Here is a 22527-nt window from a genome sequence, read left to right on the forward strand (position 1 = left end):
TATGTTTTGAAATACATATAAAGGTTGATATTTATATTTCTTGTCTTCTCTTAATCTTATTACCCAACACCCTTTTGGTTTTTGATATTAGAAACTCTCATATGTGATTCCTCTGAGGAGAAAGAAAATTGTCCTCTTATGTCCATCCCTCCATTGTACCTCTTCAACTTTAGAACACTACCATACCTTTCATAGCATGTATTACTCTAGGAAGCTGTATAACGGCTGGTGTAAGTTGCACTTGTCTAGTTACATCAGATGTAACTGCAAGATCCGGATGGTGAGTGGTAGATTCCAGATAATCTTGTTGGCTGACTGGCCATCTACGATGCTCAGGGATATGCTTAGAAGAGGTTGAGGTAACATTGTGATCCCGATCCAGATACGATGCTCCTTTCTCACTGGGTCTCCTTGAAAACTATATTTACAATAAAGAAAAAAAACAGTAATAAAATTTGGCAATGCTCAATTCAAAGGCTGTTGACTTGTAGAAAGTATGTATTCTATCATTAAAGTTTCATCCCTCCTATACAAATGTCATTTTTAGGAATACTTACAGAATCAATAGTCTCTGGCTCAAGTGGGGGGACATATGGTCCAGGAGAATCAATTTTGTCTATCTGACTGCCACGTTCACTGGTTTCAAATCTTGGAGAAAGAGCTGAACTGAGCACTTCGGTGATGTAGGAACTGATATTATTTTCACAAATTTGTTTGAAGATCTTATCCTCGAGAGCTAAACATATGAAAAAGAAAACGGTATTATACAGTGGAAATGCATATAAATAGGAATTACTTAAGATTAGATGTGATTACCTTTTTTGCCCATTTATAAATGTAATGGGTACTGAATAGGGAAAGACAATGTGATACTCAGAAGCACTCGTGCGCTCGGACCCCCCTAGGGGCTCACTAGCTTCCCATTCCCTCTTTTTAAAAATACATATTTTAATTAAAAACATTAGGAAGGTGGCATATTGCAAAGCAAAATACCAGCCTTTAGCATCTATTTATTTAAAGGAATGCCTTGGGTCCCACAAAATCTCACTGGCAAAGGATCACAGATAGTTTGCTTTCTAGTAAATAAGTGTGTTTTGACAGTAATGTTTTGAATGGGTCAGTGGTAGCCATTTAGGGAGTGGGTCTACCATACATACCAAATATATATGGTAGATCTACCATACATTCTCTACTCTACCTTACATTCTCAAAATTCAAAGCGGCTCAGAAAAGGTGAGTATCTCTGGTGCTGAGTGTGTGTCCCTTTTTACAGCATAAGTGGCTCCTACTTACTTTCTTGTAGCCTCAATGCCAGTTTTGCATTTGGCTAAATCCTTTGATTTGGAGCTCAGTGGAAGAGAAAACCATCTGTTTGGAGTAGGAACAAGAGAAGCAGATCCGGATGTCTTTCTTTGTTTTCTATGTGTTTCAGATGATCAGAGTTTAAATAAATAACTCCATCATCTGACCTTCCAATTTGACTGTTATTCTATAACTACAGTATAGATTTACAAAGCAAACTATTCTGCAGCACAGTAGATCAAATAAAAAAGTAACAAAGCTTTCTATCTATCCCTAAGGAAGTGCATTTTATTGCCTTAAGAATATCAGCAATCAAAGGGATATCACTGAATGTGTATGTGTGAAGGTGAATACATTGATGTTATCAATTCTTCCATCAGGTTGAACTGATAACAAGAGGACTCAACTGGGAAATGCATGTTTTGCCTATTAAAAAAAAAAACAGGTTTATTTATTGGAGTTGCTTCTGGACCTGACATAGAAACCAGATTCTCCATGACCCAGAATGCATTTTATCAGTTTTAGCACTAGCTGTACTGTCTAATGGAAAGCAGAAACTTGGGTATTGTTTATACTAAGATGACTCCAAGGCAGGGGCAGGATTACTGCAATGCATTCTACGTTGGGATGATTGGGAAAATGTTCATAAAATCTAATTAGCGTAGTGCAAATGGCTGCTCTTTCCCAGCTGATAAATTTGAATTGTTATGCTCATATCACCTATGCAGAAATCTCAGGCAATTCATTTCCAGGCACTAATACTCGAAAGACTGTACTTAATGTCTGCTACTGACTGTGATTGTTCCATTAATTCCCCATGCAACAATTTCTTCATTTTCACAGGGCCTCTACTTTTTAGATCTAATTATGCTGTAGGTACATTCTGCATCTTTGTTCTGTTTGATACCTTAGTTCCTGAGGAAAGTCAAGGCATGTGGTATGAGCTTTCTCTTTATCATCCCTGGAGAAGTTTCAATATCTTTATTTTGCAAGAGGGTGAACTTTAAAAAGCTTATAATAAGTCCTGGTTAAAATGGTAACTGACAAATGAATAACATAAAGATTTCTCATCATCAAACATTTAATAGTGTGATACATCCACAGATTTAGCCATGTGAATACCATAGTCCAAGTAAAGGATACCGCTCTTACCTTGCAGAGTCATGAAGTCATCTATCTGGTAGACATGCTCACTGTCTGGGTCAGAAGCAATTACATCCATTTCTTTTCGAAAATTTTCAAAATTGGGATCGGTCTTATGTACCACTCCAATTACAAATATTTCTATGTTGAGGGCATGGGCATCTTTCACCACAGCTTCCAATGTATGTGGGTCACGTTGATCTGCTTGCCCATCTGTTATTACAACTGCCACCTTTCTAACTCCTTGTCGAGCCATCTGGAATATATCAATGGCTTTGCTGATCGCTGTAGCAGTGTACGTGCCTTCCCCATGGTATTGCATTGCATCAACGGCACTTTTTAGGCTGTCTTTGGAAGGGAATTGCTGCAGTGTGGACACCACATCTACTTTGAGGCTAAAGTTGATGATGCCAACACGAGCTGTGGCTTGGTTGACTGTAACAGCATCGATCATGGTTTTCACAAACCGTTTGATCCTTTCAAAGTTTTCAGGCCCAACGCTTTCAGAGCTGTCAATCACAAACACAAGCTCCAAAGGATTTTCTCTACACTTAACACCACAGCCTGAAATAAGTGGGAGATGGAATAAAAGTATAAGCAATGTGTTGCCTGTATGATTTCCCAAGAACTAATAAGAGCCCCCAAACCTGAAACACACATAAAATATTTCTCATGTGAGCTGTCCAGAGTTGTGTTTAAGATGAGCGCCCATACAAATCAAATCAAATCAAATCAAATCAAATCAATCAATCAATCAATCAATCAATCAATCAATCAATAAGCAAGCCCATTTTCCCTCCAACGGATAGTTGAGAAATTGAAAAAAGCTTACAATCAGGTGGCCATGCATTTTTCAGACCTCTCTTTCAAGGAACTGAATCAGGTTCAAATTTGATTTGATAAAAACCAGTGTTTTGAAGCTGCCCATCTAATATTAATGCCTAGAGAGAAGATTGAGCAGCAGGCACACAGATGATTAGCTCATGGAAATGCCTCCACTACAGAGAAACAATGTAGAGTTTCACTTTACAGGTTCAATTTACATTATAACAATAATTTCCAAATTTGAAAAAAGTCATATAAATTAACATGTGCAAATTTTACCCTAAATTATCATCTCCAATACTGCCTTTTTTCCTGACAACATGCAAGTAGCTCTCCTACAGATAATTCCTGTAACTGTGTGGCTTTTAGACCCCAGTCCAAGTAAATGTGTACATTGTTACTTAGAATAACAATATTAGAATTCTGGTGTGTGTGTGTGTGTGTGTCTTGTGCAATGCTCTCTAGCACACAGATTGCACACAGCCTAGCAAGGTATCTTGTTTTACTTAATTGGTTAGGTATTCCTAACACACCCAGAAAAAGACAGACATAATCTGGGATGATAAGAGAGCATCTTAGAAGCTAGACTGAGTTTTGGGACTAGCTACACCCGCTGTGGTAACCATTTTGTGAGAGCACCAAGATATGTACAGTAGAGTCTCGCTTATCCGACATAAACGGGCCGGCAGAACGTCGGATAAGCGAAAATGTCGGATAACACACAATAACAATTGAGTGCGGTAAAAAAAAAAAAACCCGATCCGCTGCACCTGTTGCAATCGATTTTTGCGTTGCGGTGCCACACCATCAGGAGCAACAAGAAAGAGTACACTCATGCTCGCAAACAAGCGGCACACTTTTCTCGTTGCCGATTTATGCGTGTTGTGTTTTTTTTAGGGGCGTCGGATAAGACGGAATGTCGGGTAAGCGAAGGTTGGTTAAATGAGACTCTACTGTACTAAACACTCCATAGATTATCAACATAAAGCATTGTATGAATATTTGTCCAAGCTTTTGTGGAACAAAGCTATCTTTCATTTTCCTTCCGCTCATGATTTTAGCCCCACCTAATATGTACTGATAAGATTTTAAATTCTTTAAGCAAAAATGGTTTCTACAGTGAAATGATTTCTTTTGTTAAGTAGATCTTACCACATATCTCCATAATGAGTTTGATTATTTCTTCTTTCTGAAAAAGAGCAACCCCTTAATTTGGTCTTTCAGAATTAGAAATGCCATAGGTATTTTTAAAAATAGTTTTCAGTGGGCCATATTTATACAGCATGTTTAATTGAGTCATTGGGGGGAGGGGGGATGAAGAGTATGTTGTGTGATACCCCAACCAGGCAACTGACTCAGATAGCCCTTGAGTTATGTTAGCCTTACTTTATGGTAAGGCTAACATAACTCTCCCTGGTTAGATGACATCTGAATAGTTTACTGGAAGGTTAATTGTCCCTTCTCTTCTGAGCCTAAGTCCTAGAGAGGCCTTTAAAAAATATGGCTTCCCTAGGAATTCCATCTCTTATCAGATTTTAGTTTTCACTCCTCCTTCAACCACTCAGGAGGGAGGGTAAGGAAGGATAAAAAAGAGGTAGAAGCTGGATAACCTTATCCAGGATGGTGCTGATCCAATCAAGCTATCATGAGTTTTTTGAAAAATTGCTCTGGTGGGAAAAAAAAATCAATAGTGGCTACTTCCAAGCTTCCTTTGCTATGGCCTGGAAGACTGTCAGGCCCAGCCCAAGAACAATGATGAGGCAGTGCAGTCCAGTATTGTTCCTTTATTAGCTTACACCCTAAAGACAGAATCTCACCAGACTAAACCTATGCTAAAGCAACTAGTGGATATACCCTGTGAGACTCTAGGGAGGGGCTAGCCTAAGCCTCTTCTTCTCACGGTCCTGCTGCAGGCTGAGAAAGTGCTTGCCCTGTACCCTCTCCTGGAATGCAGTCCCTCCCTCCTGATAGCCTTGATCTTCCTTTCCAGTATCCTCCGTGCACATGCCTTCCAGTACCCAGACTTAGCATATAGCTACTCCTTACTGAGTGGATCACCAGAAAATATGTACTGCTACCACATGGAAGTCTGTTAATGGGGAAGCAACTAAATGGGTTATTTAAGCTGCTTGGACACAGCCAATATATATTATCATTAAACACGCCTGTAAGTTCTCAATATATTTTAATGGACAATTGTGTGGTTGCTTTTTATTTGCTTTAGGCAAATACATTACAAATACTGGTAAATTCCAGCCTAGCATTATTCAGATATTATTCTGAATGTATGTTAATGGTGAATGAAATATTATTTGCAACTGCTGGCATGATATCTAAAAGAGATTGTTTGTAAGATCTCTGACATTATATATATTTCATATGTGTGCAGACTTTTTCCCCCCAGAAATTAAGCTGAATTAATTAATTAATAATTATGCATAGGGAGCTGGTTCTTTTCCATTCTAATTTCACACATTTGCAAAGGAAATACTTAAGCTGTGCTAATTGTGACTTTTCCTCTAAAGTAATCTTTTGATATAAACAAATAAGAGTTGCACTTACAGTAAGACCAGGTTCGCCCTTTTGTCCTGAAAATCCCTAAAATATACAACAATGGCACTTTATTTCACAGTCTTGTGCAACATATTGTTGTCATGTAATATAAATAATGGGTTGGCTTCAGAGTAAGTCAGGTGTGCCAAAGTCCATTTGATTTCAATAGATGCTCTTTGTATGACTAAGTCTAGATCCAACCCAATGTAAAATATTTAAACTTTACCCTTGGTCCTTGAGGGCCGGGTTCTCCAATTTCTCCTTTGTTACCTCTCTTTCCCTGATCTCCCTTCTCTCCATAGTCACCCTAAAAAGACAGAACATTCTTTTAATAGCACGAATAAATAACAGGAATACATAGCTTAATATTAATTCAGTGCATTTTACCGGGTTTTCTTATGAAGAAAGATGTTGAGTTATGCAAATCAAATATAGCTAGAATAAAGAAAAGTTATACAAAATAATCTACCCTAGCACCTTTCTGCACAATCACTGCAATAAAGTACAATTGATATCCAGCTTTTTTCATTAAATCTATTAATTACTCAATAGGGAGTCTTTGTATGCATAGACACATCACAGCATTTTTTCACTATACTCCTTGACTTTCATTACTAGAGTAATGTTTCCATTGTTAAGTCTCCTTTTCTTGGTACTGGTATGTAAATTGATCTCTTCCAATCTGTTGGCTACTGGGCCATTCTCCAGATTTGCTGGCACAGTTTGGTTAGAACCTTTACTGATTCTTCTGTTGACTGCAGTATTTCTGTAGATATTCCATCAATTCCTGTAGGCTTCCAACTTGGTAATGGCTATGCATGCTAATCTAACTTCATCTTCTAATTCTAAAATACATCTTGTAAATAGGAAATACATTCTAAGGTATCTTGGACATTGACATCTCTATTGTACAGAATTTTAGTATACTCCTTCCTTCTTTGTTTGATCTTCTTTGAATCAGTTACTACCTGCCTGTTGACATCCTTTACCATACATCCATAAGCTTGAAACCTCCTTCTGAGTTTGGAGTTCTTTGGGAAGACTTCTCTTGTTTTTCTGTGTCTGTTTCCATCTTCAGTGTGTTTACAGATATCATACTACTGCTTTTTGTCTCTTCTAACAGGTCTTTGAAATTCTTAAGTTCCTTTCTGAAATCTTTGTCTTTTTTAGCTCTGGCTTCTCTTCTCTTGGCAATTAGCACTGTTTCTTCTGATATCCTGTTTGCTTTCTTCTGTTTCTTGTCTTTGGCAGTCTCTTTTCACATTCATCCTTGACAACCTCTTTGATTTCATTCCATAGTTTCTCTGGTTCTCTATCAATGAGGTTCAGGACTTCAAAGCAATTCCTGTTGTTCTGCTTGAAAACTGTGAATATATGCTCAAGGTCATATTGTGGAAACTGGCTGGCTTTGTTCTGTTTTGCTTGATTTGGAACTTGCACATGAGCAGTTAGTTATATACGTACACACAGTATACAATTCTTCTCTTAGTGCAACCAGTAAGTAGGGATTGTTGTATAGAATATAATTACAGAAGAGTTACGGATCTCACCCGTTATGGTGTATTGATTCTACTGATTCTGCTTCATTGATTAACTGAATGCCTATGCAATTGTTTTCTTACTTTGAACTTTCTATAGGCATCTAGTTGGTCACTATGTAGGTGAATAACTAGGTAGGTGTTTAGTTTGATTATGAATGTTCTTATATGTTCTTATTGTTAAACTTCCTAAGAGAAAATAAAACTTCAAATATTGATATTGTATTTAATGGCCAAATCTTATCTCTGTTGCTGTTATTATTATTTGATTTGTATCTCACTTTTATGGCCAATAATAATTCTTTTTCAAAGAATCCTGTAAGAACCAGCTGAAATCAGTAATAAACTGTAGCCTACATTAATTATAATAAAACTATTATAAAAAATACTGGAATGAGCCTCCATTAACCTCTACCTTCCTGAAGACAGAACTGTTACAGGTCAGCAGAGGTGCAGCATGTGGAACACAGAGAGTGATCCACAGGACCTGCCTGGGGCTCAAGATATGAAGGATCAAATACATTCAGAACACATTAAATCAACCAGATCAGGTTCATATTTAGTAAATGAGCTTTTGATATTTCTGTACTCTGAAGTCTGTAGAGAACGTGGAGATAACCTTGAAGAAGGTGTGCAGGAACAAGTAAAGGAAAATAAAAGACTATTCAGTCCTGGGAAAAGAGAAGGTATGAAAAAGAAACTCAAAGTAACCCCACTTGATTCTGCTTGGTATAAGAGGGTGCAGAGGCTTTCAAGATTCCGTTATTATACCCTGAAACAATAAATTACTATTCCTGTGGTCCTTGCACTGTTTTCTGACCTGACCTACCTCAAAGGGCTGATGATCTGGTTCTAAAGGACCATCAATGAACTGTCATTAGCATGTATTAGTTTTTATGTTACCCATTCAAAAGATGATAGGCAATAATGGTCTTAGGCATTTTCAGATGTATAATCCCTGAAGCTATTAATCAAGATTGTTTTGTAGCTTTATGTTTTTTCCTCTTTAACAGAATGCAAGAAAGAAAACCTAGAAAAGTTAAAGACCTGGCTCTTCAGGAAGCCTTTTAGAGATGTGGAAGTTTAGCCTAACTCCAAGGATAGCATTACCAACAGAAGTTAATAGGAGTGATGCGAAGTTTCTAACCCTATCTTTGGCAATTCTTAAGCCATTCTGAACCCATGGCAATCAGCAGCATGGAAGTCCAAGCAAATAAGCAAACTGAACACTGTAAAATTCCATAAACAAGGCAGGTTGACTGCATGATAAAAGCATAATCTAACAATCCCCTTGCTCCTCTGTTGCAGGAGATGTTTTGTTATTTTTTTCAAGAAACAAAGTATTACTGCTCATAGGAATCCTGGCCTGTTGTTTCCAGTATATAATGTGGGGCAGGGGAGGGGGGAGACCCTGATTCACTTCTAAACCTCATCCTGAATAAAAATTGAGGAAGAAATTCAGATTTGTATATATACTTGCCTTTTTAAAAAATAAAACTGTAGGAAAACTTTTCTATGAACAGTCTGAAATCTGATTCAGTAAGATAATTGGAAAAGCGCCATCAGTGTTAGTAACCAGGGTATTCCTAAATAAGGTATACAATGAACATTTAATCTGATTGTTGAAAGGCAAACCTCTTACCTTTGGACCAGGTAGTCCAATTCCTATGGAGCCCTTTGGTCCTGGTAAACCGTGAACTCCTTGCTCTCCCTGAAAATAACATGGAAGAGTAATTCCAGATTTACCTTTGCAAAAGATCTATCTTGCCCTGTAATATTTAGCAGGCTAAAGAAACCTCTGCTCTTCGGTATTCATTTAGGTCATAGGAAAGAATTTTATAGATCCCGATAAAGCTGGCCTCCAGTGCCCATAATCTTTTATCACTGGCTCTGCCAACTGGGCTGATGGAAATTAAGAATCCAGAGATATATGGAGAGCTGTATACTCTTTACTCTGACTCTAAGTCATTTTCTGTTTAAATCAGAGGTGGTTCAGTTTTATATCTTTTGGGCTTGGAGTTCAGTGTACACATAGCTATGTTTGTTAAATATCTACCTTTATCAAACTTACAGAAAGCAAACATATAGAACCTTCTCTATAGTTATTGAGGTTTAGCAAGTTATTATATCCCTCTCAGTAGCACAGTTTTATTGTCAGTTGCCTACAGAGCCGTTGAGTTAAATGTAAGCAAAAAACAAATAATTATTCAACCTGTGAATTTATGTTTCCAGTGAACAGTGTTTACATATATGAGCCCAGGGACTGGAACACAGATGTTTTATAATGATACAGCTATTGAACAACAGAAAGCAATTTTCTGTTTTCTTTTTCAAAAACTCCAAACTGCTGAATCCTGGGGTTTTAGGAAAGTACAAAGAAAGACATAACTCTGATATTCCCTTGGCCAAATGAGGACATTTTCCCAGGAAACGGATGCCAATATCGCTGCATCTTTTGCAAAAGATAAACACAGATCTCTGCAGCAGGCTTCCTTGCTTGGGCTTTTTCAACAACAGTGGCAATATCATTGGTAAGGAGGAGTTCTGTCCTTGAGAAATGACTGGAGAATTTCTCTTTCCCTCTACTTTTCTCATTACAGATTGGGTAGAGACATTTGGAAGGTCATTTGTGCTCTACTCTAGAAAATAGTAGAGGCAAAGTAGCTTGTATTTTTGGCTTGTCCTGAGCCACAGGTTAAAAATTAAGGCATGAAGGCAAGATAGACAGTTAGACAGTTAGACAGGCAGACAGGCAGACAGACAGATGGAGATGGCCTATGCATATGTTCAAACATACATTCAGTTAGATCACTGTCTTCCCTAATGGTTGTCAACCAACTCCACAAATTTAGGATTGCCTAAATTCCAACAGGCCTTCATTTGCATATGCTAATTTCTATGCATTGATACAAATTTGGACTAGCTGTTATCTTATCATAATGGGAAAGTCAATGCCTCTTGTGCTTGTTCAGTCCATGGTCCAAGACCTAAGAGCTGATTCTAGGGAGTCTATTTGTCTTCCTTTCTCTTAAATTCAGTTGAAACTGGCTAGCCCTTCAATTAAAAGGTCTGCAGGTCTGCTGGCCTTCCAAATATTGTCAAACTACAGTGCCCAGCATCAGTTACCTTAAAGCACACTGGCTGAGTCTGCTAGCTCTAGTTCAACCACATCTGGAAGGCAACTAGTTCCCCACCATGAAACAGAGGATATTTTCCCATAGAAGATGACCTCCTGGCAATATTTTAGTTATGGATGCTGGACTGTCCTCTCTAAAGAGCCACAGGGCCACCCTATTAGGCTATATTTAAGAATATACGTTGATATAAATGTAATGGATTTGAGATCTGCCAGTCAGCTGGAGTTTTTAAATTCAAGGGGAAATTCAGCAATAAAACAAATAGCTATGCAAAACATGGGAGGTTGACCTATTTTCAAAAGCCTTCCCTAGCATTAATACTCTTACCTTACTTCCTTGTATGCTATCTCCTGGAGCACCTGCCGGGCCTGGAAAACCCTTTTGTCCCATAACACCCTATTAAAAAAAACATGGGTGTGTGTGTGTTAGAAATAAGAATTTAAGAAATCTGCAGAAAATCCCAAACTCATTAAGTATCTTCCTGTCAGTTTTGAAAAAATACAAAACCTTTACATTTTTTATGAATTTACAGTGTGATTGTATCAAAGGACAACTAAGATCCAGTGGCTGATCTTTGGATGATTTGCTTCAGATAAACAAAGATTTTAGATTGCTGTTATTTCACAAACATCAGAATTACTCCTGCCCCAATCCCCCCCTCCCCCACACACACACTTAGACTTCTGAAATGAAGGGCATGTTCACACCACTACCACTTCTACTTCCTAAACTCTCAGGAGAATTTGAAGTCAGTCTGTATACATTTTCAATTGTCTGATGTGAAATGCTAAGAACAAGACATAAAAATCACCGCCCCATTCCAACTTCAACAACAAAAATTTCAGATTCACTCCACAAAATTAAAAAAAAAAAAAAAAAAAAGCCTGCGAGGAAAATAGCAGCTTGGCATACCTTGGCATCTTTCTCATCTGAAGAGAAGGAAGAAATTTACAAAATCCTTGTCAGTTTCTCCTCTGTTCACCTTCTCTGAGCTATTGAGAGGATGCCATCATGGGCACTTGCAGGATCTTGCTACAGTACTTTCATCAAAACATCGTAAGCACCACCCCTTTTGGATATATGACATCCCACTACACATGCATTGCAATGGTACAATACTGCTTTCATCAGCTTGACTCATTCGATCACCTCCGTGCCCACAAACACTATATTAGGGGTAAGAAGGAGGAGGAAGGCAAGACTGGGGGAAATTGAGTCATAACATTGAAATTAAAAAAAAAAATGAATTCACAAACAAATACTGTTGCTGGCATGGGGACAGACAAGACTGGAGTTGCTTTCAAAGTGGCACAGGAGGTTGTGTGGGTGTTCACAGAAACAACCAGGAATTGGTCCTGGTGTGGAAGGACTGTAGCCTCTGTTCAGTTCTGTTACTGAAAATACGTTCTTGGGTTCAACTGTTAGAAACTCTTGGCCTTATGATCCACTTTCTTATGCCTCTACTTTGGCCTCTCCCTATGAGACAATACACACTCAATCTTCAGATGACTTTGTTGCTGGTCAGTTTATTTTTTAAAATGTATTTATTTAAAGAAGTTATATGGCCACCTATCTCACACAGTGATCCTAGGACAATGTTTCTCAACCTTGGCAACTTTAAGATTAAGCCTTACTGGGGAATTCTGGGAGTTGAAGTCCACACAACTTAAAATTCCCAAGGTTGGGAAACACTGTCCTAGGGGGTTCACAACAACCAATAAAAATAACCATATATAAATAGATCATGCTCTTCCCACCAGGTGCCAGACCATCCATACTGTTAACTCCCTGACTCAACCCCACCCTAGTTTGATACAACACTGTGGTCTTATTTTAGGTTTAGCTTAGAATCATAGAATCACAGGGTTGGAAAGACCTTGGAAGTCTTCTTCTAGTCCAACCCGCTGCCCAGTGCAGGCAACTTCATGTCATCCTGGACAAAGTCCAATCTTTTATTGAAAACTTCCAGTGATGGAGCATCCACAACTTCAGGAGGCAGGATATTCCACTGCTTATTTTATTTTATTTTATTTATTTATTTATTTATTTATTAAATTTGTATGCTGCCCATCTCCCCCAATGGGTGACTCTGTGATAGCTCTCAAAATTAGGAAATTCCTCTTTATTTCAAGTTTGGATCTCTCTCTATTAAGCTACTACCCATTGGGTCTTGTTTTACCCTTGGGTGCTCTGGACAATAAATCCACACCTTCTTCCCTCTGACATCCCTTCATATATTGGATGACTGGTATCATCTATCCACTTAGCCTTCTGTTCTTTAGGCTAAACTTACCAAGTTCCTTTAACCAGTCTTCATAGTGTTTAGCCTCCAAGCGCATTACCATCTTTCTTGCTCTGCTCTGTGCTCTTTCTAGTTCCACGGCATCCTTTTTGCATTGTGGCCATCAGAATGGGACACAGTATTCCAGGTGTAGTCTGACCAGTGTACATATCACTTCCTGGATTTTGACACTGTACCTCCACTGATGCAGCCCAAAATGGTATTGGCTCTTTTGACAGCTGCAGCACATTGCAACTCATGCTTAATCTGTGATACCCAGACCTCACAAGCATTACTCCTAAGCCAGGTACCACCTACCTTGTACCTGTCCATTTGGTTTTTCTTGCCAGAAAAAAAGCCTTAAAGCCTTCTGTCTTTCTAAGTGTGTCTTGGTTCCTATTTCGTTCAGTGCTCTCTCTAACTTTTGTACCTATTACAATCTTTTGCTTCTTGTGGCTAGACTTTTGTCTGCTTTTTCTGTTCCTTATGGGCTATTTTTATTTACATTTGATGAAAGAAATAAAATAAAAGTTTTGTTTTCCACTGCCCTTTTAGATGGCAACCCACAGGCCTAAAGCTTAATGTACACAGGCATTGTGATAAATGCCCATACATTCTTATGGTGAAGACTCATATCCTAATCATATCCTGGTTGTGCTTGGAAGCCACATCATTCTTTTTAGTTTCCATCAAATCTTGCATATTAAGCTTGGACTTTTAGCTGTTTGGATTTTATCAAACACACACAGTAGGTAAATAGTCCAACTCACTTTGTGACTTTGGGCTAGTCACTCCCTCTCAGCACAACCTCTCACACAGAGTTACTGTTGTGGGGACAAAATGAAAAAGGATCCCCATGTAAGCCACCTTGAGTTCTTGAAGGAAATGCAAGAAATCTAACAAATACCACTACCACCACCTCCTCCTCCTCACTACAGGTGGTCCTTCCTTAACAACCATCTGTTTAGTGAATGTTCTAAGTTATGACAGCACTGAAAAAAGTGACTTACAATATGTCCTCACACTTACAACTGTCACAACATCTCCATGGTCACGTGATCACAATTTGGGCACTTGGCAACCATTGCACATTTATGATGGTCACAGCATCCCACAGTCACATGATTGCCATTTGCGAGCTTCTCAGCCGACTTCCAATAAGCAAAGTCAATGGGGATGCCAGCAGGAAGTCACAAGGTCATGTGATGTCTTGCTTAACGACTGCAACTGGGACTGCCAGAACTGCCATTGCTAAGCAGGGCAGTTATGTGATGTTTTGCTTAATGACTGCTTTGCTTAGCAATGGAGTTGCTGGTCCCAATTAGGATCGTTAAGCAAGGACTACCTGTATTATTATTGTTGTTCTTGTTATTCCAGATCCCTCCTGGTTCTTTTTTCACCTGTGCTTTGTTTTTCCCTCTTCTAACATACAGTTTTGGCAGTTACCTAGATGGGAAGTGAAAGTTTCTAGTGCATTGTTTGGGTCAACATGCTCTGATAACCAAACAATGAAATCCCTTTCCTGTGTATGGTCACGGTTAAACATATCTGTTAATATTTTTTAATCGGTCATGAGCATTGCTTCATCATGATCAAGTGTAAGAAAGGAGCGGGGAACTAATAAGTTAGATATAGACATGTGCTGCTGTAGGGATGGATTTTGGATAGGTTATTGTATGTTATCACTGGATATGAGAACATCCCTTTAAGATGCTTATGGGCTGGCAATCCAGACCGGAGGAGTTGCCCCAGTATAAATGTAGCTATTTGTAACAAGGGATGTAAATCTAATCCTACGTAGAGCGTAGTACGATCTTACCTAAGTTCTTCTATATTGCTAATCAGTATAGTTTGAATTATTCAAAAGTGACCTGTATTGTTCATGTGTGTCTTGTTAAATATATGCAGTAAACGTACATACCTAATTCTTAAGCCAGGGTTTTTGGCCAAGACCACCATGATGAGCAATTAGTAAGAAAAACTACTTAAATCAATTCCCATATAGCTGTCTTTAATTTTAACCATGTCTGTCTGTGGCACATTTCTTTGGTTGCCACTTGAGGTTGTAGGGAAAAAGCAAACAGAAAAATCCAGTAAGCCTGACATCTGCTCACCTTTGCTACTCAGAAGTAAGATCCGTGGCATTCACTGAGGTAAGTCTAGGCATAGGATTGCAACACTCACAGATATAACAACCACCATTAAAAGGCATGATGGATTACGTCTTTGTGCCAAAGAGGATCTTGGATTTTCCCTTCCCAGAAAAGCAATTTATTAGGCAACTTAACAAACACCTTCCAGAACTACGTGTCATTTCAAAAGCAATTACAGTATCCTATTATGCAAAGAAAATCCAGTAGGTAAATATAAATCTTTATATGTGCCTAAAGCAAATATCTGACCAAGGCCAATTTAACTGAATGAAGATATAGGATGCAAGGCACTTCCCCATTACTACATTTTAGTATTCCTTTCATTCTTGAGTTGGCAGAAAACTATACTAGCATGAAATCTGCTGTTCCGATAACTAAGTTCTGTCTCCCTCTATTATATGCCACTGCAGTCACATGACTTCCACCCAAGATAATCAGTGACAGAGCATAACAGATTATACACACCAAGAGGCTGCCCTTGGATTGTGTTGGAATAAAGAGGAATATGCTATTTTACTAGTACAGTGAAGAATGACCTAAGTCTGTCTCACTCCTGGGCTGGGGACAAGATGAGACAACATCATAGGAAGATAACAGAAAAAGAACTAGCTGCAAGTGGAAACACAGGCTTAAGGTTGTCCCTGCCAACAAGTTGTCCAAATTTGTCTTTCCATTATTTCTCAAAACAGTTGAGAAATTATAATGATGAAATGGTCACAATAATCTATAAAATGTGGATTATAATTAATTTAAGGTTTCCAAGAGAGAAGCAGCCAGGGAGTAAAACAGTATTGAAATTGGTATCATACAGTGATCTCTTTCCAGTATGAAAAAGAGCTATATTCTTTATGAGAAGTTTAGAGCACAAAGAACATACAGTATTATTAATTTGCAAAAGCTGGGCTCATTAGCTAAAGTTGTTATTTTTCCCCAAATATTTATTAAATTAGAAAATGTCTAAATTTGAGACAATCATTGAGCTTGAGGACCAGTTGAAATGTTCCCCACCACCACCACTACCCTCATTTGCCCAGCATTCAGAACTTCTCACTGACCTTTGGCCCAGGTATTCCTACTCCCCTTTGCCCAGGAGGCCCCGGTGCTCCTCGTGCTCCTTGTTCTCCCTAACAGAAAGAAATTAAAGACAGGCATTGTCATCACATAAGTTTATGAATGATCAAGCATGATGGATGGATGGATGGATGGAAGGAAGGAAGGAAGGAAGGAAGGAAAATATAAGATACAGGGATTGCAATCTCATAAGCCAAGTGTGATTTCAAAGTAAATTGTATTAGAGGTAGTATATGACATTTCACTCAAACAAGCAGAGCCAAATATTTCATGTAATCTGCAATGTCTGTATCTTTCCTTATCTGCTTTACCTACCTAAGTGATTTAGAGGCTAGTAAAGCAACTACTTCATAGGGCATCTTACATGACAAAACACACATTAAACAAATAGGAATCATTGGATTTGGATCATTCAGATCTAAGGTTCTTCCAGCACTGCCATTGCTTTCTCCTTGGACTTTCCAAAGAGAGCAGAAAGTTTCATCTGCAAAGCCTGGCAGGAATAGGGGATTCAATGCTGGATTTCCCCTTCTGAAATCAGAGCTGTGTGTTCAACTCAGAAAAAAACTGAGTAATCTTATGGCCCCTAGAATACCATACCAGGTCTCACAGGCAACCCTCTCTGGGAAAAACAGAATGTTTATTTTATTTTATTTTATTTTATTTTAATTTAATTTAATTTCAAAAAGTGTATGCTACCTTTCAAAACTAGGTTCTTCCAAGCTATACAGGCAAGGCTGGGATACCACCATATATAGTCATTACCATACATTACTTGGCAAACAGTATTCCAAAGATGGCCCTCAGATGAAGATTTTGGATCCAAGAAGGTACACATGGAAGCAGATGAACCTTCATGTGTCATATAATAGTCTGGTTTTGGTTTGGATCTTTTAACTAAAAATCAACTTTTGGAAGGGTAAACATTTGAAGCAGGGAAATGTGCCATGTGGTGGCTGAATTCAGTCAAAACTCCAACCAGAATAAAATGAAACTGATTATTTGTTATAGAAATAACTTCCAGCTGGTCTGCACTACCCTACATTCTCTCCATAGTACAGATGCTTCATATATTACTATAGCTACTATAATGCTTTATAGTAGCTGTTCTCTATTCTGTGTATTTCCTCTGTGTTTCTTTTTTAGATCTCTTGTCTGCTACTCCATCACTTTTTGTTTAACCCAACTATATAGTGGGGAGAGGGGCCCACTATACCTTTTTTCATGCTATTTCATCCCTTCAAACCACTTCTCTCACAAACAGACACAGATTTTGCATTCAGTAGAAACCTCATGATAAAGAAAACACAGGCAGGAGGATTTGGAGTAATTCAACACTGCCTGTGGTGTATGTTAACAGTAGCCCTTTTAATAATTCAAACAAAAGACGGAAGGATATACAACTTCAAAAGAATTTAGCAGTGTGACAACTGGTGATATAGTTTAGATTGCTGCATCTACTTTAATCCCATTTTTCTATGTTATATGCAATCTGATACTGACAAATTTAAGCGAAATATTTTCCACTGAGAGAAGCATTGAAATCAGGGACCTGCAACATGATGTGCATGGGCAACAATGTGACCACAGATACCTCCCATGCTGCTTGCTTTGTTCCCTGTTTCACCTTTCCTTTTGATTTTTGAGTTAAAATATGAAATAGCTAGCTGTCACGAAAGCCAGCTGGGTGACTTTGGGCCAGTCTCATTCGCTCAGTCCAACCCACCTCACAGAGTGGTTGTTGTGGGGAAAAGAGGAGGAGGGAGTACTAGGTATCTTCACCCTTGAGCTGTGTATGTGTATTATTAGATTTTTTATTATTAATAAATAAATAGATAAAGGTGGGATAAAAATCTAATAATAACTTCAGAGGAAGCAGCTTCAAGTAGCTTTAGTAAAGGTACACAATCAGAATTGGCACTAAATAATTGTATTGAGATTCTTGAAGTGCTACCAGTAGGTGGAGCCAAATGATTCTTAAATTACCATACTCAGTGTTGTAAGACATTTGTGGAGTTGCCAAGGATGAGCACACACAGTGCATTTTAAACTACAATTCTATGAATTCTTGCTAGGGAATAAGCTGCTTTCCACTGACATATCTCCAAATCAGTATAGATAGGTTTAGGCTGCTTACCATTAAAATTTCCCAGCAAGCTTTGCACTAATCTCTTGCTCAATTTATATCCCTTTTGCACCTCCTAACACTGTTTTGAGTCTCTCCTTCCCTGGATCTACACATGTAGCTATAGTCATGGCTCAACAGCAGTCACATTTCCCAACGACACAGTGTCCCCAACAACCCCCTTGGACGTTGATTCATCTCTGCCAGAGCTCTTGGAAATCAGAAGTTCAGAACCATTTCTTACATCTTTACCACATATAAAAGTGAAATGAGGCCATTGTCATTTTGTACCTATTCTTGTTTGCACAGAGATTCCTCTCATTTCATCAAGGCAGCAGTGGAAGCAGGATGGGAATGATAATGGGACAGATGGAGGATAAGATCTGTTTCATTTCCATTTTGTCTGGCAGAACAAACCAAATCTGGCCTGGGTGGGCCACTTCCAACTAAATTTGGATAGATCAAATCTAGCCCTGTGTAAGGAACTAGAATTAGTGTTGCCTCTTACGTAGGGCCAAAAAAGAGGGAAAGTATTGCCATCTTGCTTTTCACTGGACATTGCATTTCTAAAAAAATCCTGGTTTTCATCACTGTTGTTAGCTCTTTATTATTTATTTAATAATCAAATGTTTAGGCCACCCAACTCCAAAAGACTGTGGGTGGTTTGACATACACAAGAGCTATAAAATCAACAATAGATGGTGTCCCCAAGGGGAATAGCAACCAAATGCTCTCCCCCACCATCAGAGACAGAAACAGACATATAAGGAGGGAGGGTGGGAGTGCTTTGAGTGCTTTATAACAGAAAAGCCAAATAAAAACATTTAAAATAAATAAGATGGCAACTTAGTAGATATATTTAGAAGGCATATAGTTACCAGAACAATTTTGTAGCTGGGTCCAAACTTTAAAATTCCACCTATTCCGTACTGCCAGCCCCACTGTTAGTATTAGAAGCTGAAGGACAGTGGCTCTTACGCTTTTCCTCTGGGAAATCACACATTAGATAGGTGTTTCTCAACCTTGGCAATTTGAAGATGTGTGGACTTCAACTCCCAGAATTCTGGGAATTGAAGTCCACACATCTTCAAGTTGCCAAGGTTGAGAAACACCGCATTAGATCCCAACCCCTTTAAGTTATCCACTAGGTGTGAATGCAGCAGAGAATATTCCACCGTTGTTGCTGGCAGCAACATATTTTGAGCCAGTCCACGAGCCCTGCATGGTTGGTAACCATGAGATTAATAGCATGCCTGGAGTGAGGAACAGCCATTCTGCTTTTTTTGGGAGTTCAGCCAGAACCTGAGAGGTCACAGTTTAAAAAGACATTCTTCTTGCAGCTGGCCTACCATGTCTCCTAGGGACGATGTTGGTGGTATAGGTCTTTGATCTGGTTTATAGAAAGAATACCGTGGAGTCTCTGCCTTCTACTGGGCTATTTAGGCTGCAATTTCTTGAAAGTCATGCATTTTATCTTCACTTGTGATTACAGCTCTGCTCCTTTACTGTGTGCGATGTGCTCAACAATAAGGCTGTGCCCATAAAGCTCATGCAACCCACAGGCAATTTTGTGTGAATTGAGCCTCTGTTACATCAAATTCCAATTCTCTGCTGGGCACATGTGTGAGCCATCTCTCAAGCCAAGAAAACAGAGCTCCAACTGATCTTCAGGGAACATTCTTACACAGTGAAACTTAGCAGCATTCCAGCTTGACTTGTATGCAAATTTATTACTGGGGGCTTTTCACTTAAAGGAAGCTGTTTTTAAATATCTGGGGATTAGAGCAGTGAAATTTAAATGAGCAATTAGGGGTAGACTCAAAAAGGATTGGTTGGATTTTCCTCCTTTCACTCTGTCAATAGTGAAAGAAGAAATAAATGTCCTTGTGGAGAGAAGAAAAGCAATGTCACATTTTACGAATTATTTGGAAAGCAACCATAGCTGTATTATTTCATGAAGGAAAATATCCATAGTTACCTATATGAGGACCTGCCAAAATGAAATAAATGGGCTTGCAAGCTTTGAAATGTTGCAGAACTTCATTAATCAAGGTCCTACAAACAGCAGGGGACAGGGAAGAAGCAGGAAAGTCCAAAACTTAGTCCAGATGCTTGAGTTACGAGGTTTGCGATTTAAAGTCAGTAACCCTGATATAAAAAGTTCTGCCACTTTAGCCTACCTACAATGAGGCCACTAATGTTGCTGCCCTAGCAGAATGCAATGTGGATTAGTCCTTCCAGAGAGCAATCGGGGATTCCTAGCCAATATTCTAATAGTGTTTCTCAATCTTGGGAACTTTAAGATGTGTGGACTTCACACTTCAGCCAGCCATGCTGGCTGGGGAATTCTGGGAGTTGAAGTCCACACATCTTAAAGTTCCCAAGGTTGAGAAACACTGCTCTAATGGGTAGAACTTTTAAAAAAAAATGTCCTGTGATTTCACATCCTTCCTACACAAGGCCTCTGAACTTTTTGGTTCTATTGGGACTTAAGCTGCTTGGTGAAGTTCTACCTTCTACTTATCCATTACCACCTCATGTAGCCCCAGAAGAAGAAATAGCTACACAAGCTAGATATCACATAACTGCAGTAACACCTAATACAATTTCCCCCCCAGGTGACCTGTTCCTTCATACATGGTTTTTTTACACCACAATGTGTGTAATGTTTTTTAAAGTGTATTAATATCATCAGCTTTCCTTGATGCAAATCCTGTTCGTAGAGCCAGAGCCAAAGCCAAACCAAATTTGAGAGAATTTCCTGAATTTCAAGAGCATGACAACTTCAAATGTTCACCTTTCAGAGAGAGAATTTACTCCCAAATTTAAGTCTTGTAAAACATACAGAAGTCCACTCAGAGCTTTTTTGGATTTTTCTACAATGTGCTGAGAATCTCCCTCATAATGCCAACAGCATGGAAACAAAGGATAGCTATACAAAGGTACTTTGTATCTGTTAGCACAAATGAACAGCGAGTCTTTGCTGCATATAATTAACAGCTCTGATTCTCCAAATGACATGACACTGTTAGAATGCTCCTTTGACACAATGGAATGTGGAAATCCATCCAAACGTAACAAGAGAATGAAAGCCACCTGTTTTACAGCTGCCATAAAATGCTGTAGAACAATGTGTCTCAATCTTAGCAACTCTAAAAGGTGTGGACTTTAACTCCCAGAATTCCCCAGCCACTTGACTGGGGGATTCTGGATGTTGAAGTTCACACATCTTAAAGTTGTTGAGATTGAGAAACACTGCTGTAGAATACTATTAATGATATCTGCTTCTTTGTTTCTTTTACAAAGGTATGCATTTATTACTTAAAGAGTCTACTGGATTGTCTATATTTTACAAAATATGCTTTCTCAGAACAATATTGCAATTTATAAAGGACGTAAAAGATAAATAGGACTACAGCATCAGCACCTTTTGACCTGGATCACCAGCTCCTTTAAGGCCTCTTGGTCCCTGAAGACCAGGCATTCCTTGAGGTCCCTAGCGGGGTTATAGAAAACAGACAGGCAAATTAGCTTTACAGAACAATAAATAACAGTTTTTTTGGTTTTGCACGAGCGTGTGTGTTTTTGAATTAGAGGCACTCAGGATACACTTTGCAGGTGTAAGAGCCCAAATTCAATTTCTAACATTTCCAGGAAAATCTGAGAAAGCCTGAAATCCTGGGAAGTCCCTGCCATTCAGTGCAGACAGGACTAAGAAGAATATTCCGACTCAGGGGTTTGCACCTACCACTAAGACATAATGTGATTTGTTTATTTTTGGCTTAACCCAATGTGCAGACCAGGCACCTTTGACTTGTTCAACAAATCATGATTTAAAAAATCATGGCTTATATTATATGTGCACACAGCCAGTATAAAACTGCTTCACCTTCATTCATACATACATACATACATACATATAATGAACTCCATTCACTATCCTTAAACATCAGAGAAGAAATTATAAGTGAAGTTACACTTACTGGTGGACCAGGAAAGCCATCCCCCTTGGGCCCAGGAGGTCCGGGAGGTCCAATAACACCTGGAGCACCCTGAACACAAAACATAAGCATTAATATAAATTCTCTCAATTAACACTGTCATGTAATAGTTCCTTTGGCAGTATATTGGGTCATAGCATAGAAAGCTGTGCCTCTGTATGGAGTACGAAGGAAGAAAGGTAGAGTCTCTTCCTTATTGGCCAGAATGCTATTAGGAAAAGCATATAAGATCCTGATACAATCAGTGCATTCTTGAGTCTGATAGCCAGCAATTATGTATAGCATTGAACTAGCAGTCTCCTAAATCATTTGGAAACCCAAAGAAATGTTAGAACTGGTACAGTGAAGTATATCAGAAGTGTGCAACCCTATCACCTCCAGAATCCCGTCAAATGTTG

At 38.7% G+C, this 22527-nt stretch overlaps 1 protein-coding gene across 4 annotated transcripts in view; it reads right to left on the reverse strand.

Moving 5' to 3' along the window:
* COL28A1 (collagen type XXVIII alpha 1 chain) overlaps window positions 1–22527 on the reverse strand; it is an 83629-nt gene that overhangs the window by 4369 nt on the left and 56733 nt on the right. For all 4 annotated transcript variants that reach the window (XM_007425280.4, XM_025164802.2, XM_088150624.1 and 1 more), the window contains exons 24-34: window positions 22112–22180; window positions 21556–21624; window positions 15988–16056; window positions 10826–10894; window positions 9004–9072; window positions 6050–6130; window positions 5833–5868; window positions 4423–4459; window positions 2455–3009; window positions 558–736; window positions 187–418 (exon numbers count right to left, since the gene is read on the reverse strand). In XM_007425280.4, the coding sequence (XP_007425342.1) occupies window positions 187–418; window positions 558–736; window positions 2455–3009; window positions 4423–4459; window positions 5833–5868; window positions 6050–6130; window positions 9004–9072; window positions 10826–10894; window positions 15988–16056; window positions 21556–21624; window positions 22112–22180 (1465 nt within the window). The remainder of the gene's footprint in view (window positions 1–186; window positions 419–557; window positions 737–2454; window positions 3010–4422; window positions 4460–5832; window positions 5869–6049; window positions 6131–9003; window positions 9073–10825; window positions 10895–15987; window positions 16057–21555; window positions 21625–22111; window positions 22181–22527) is intronic.

The sequence above is a fragment of the Python bivittatus genome, unplaced genomic scaffold, assembly GCF_059951505.1.
Source record: "Python bivittatus isolate LINGU-HERP-01145 unplaced genomic scaffold, Pbiv_v1 ctg000610_np1212, whole genome shotgun sequence".
Classification (NCBI taxonomy): domain Eukaryota; kingdom Metazoa; phylum Chordata; class Lepidosauria; order Squamata; family Pythonidae; genus Python; species Python bivittatus.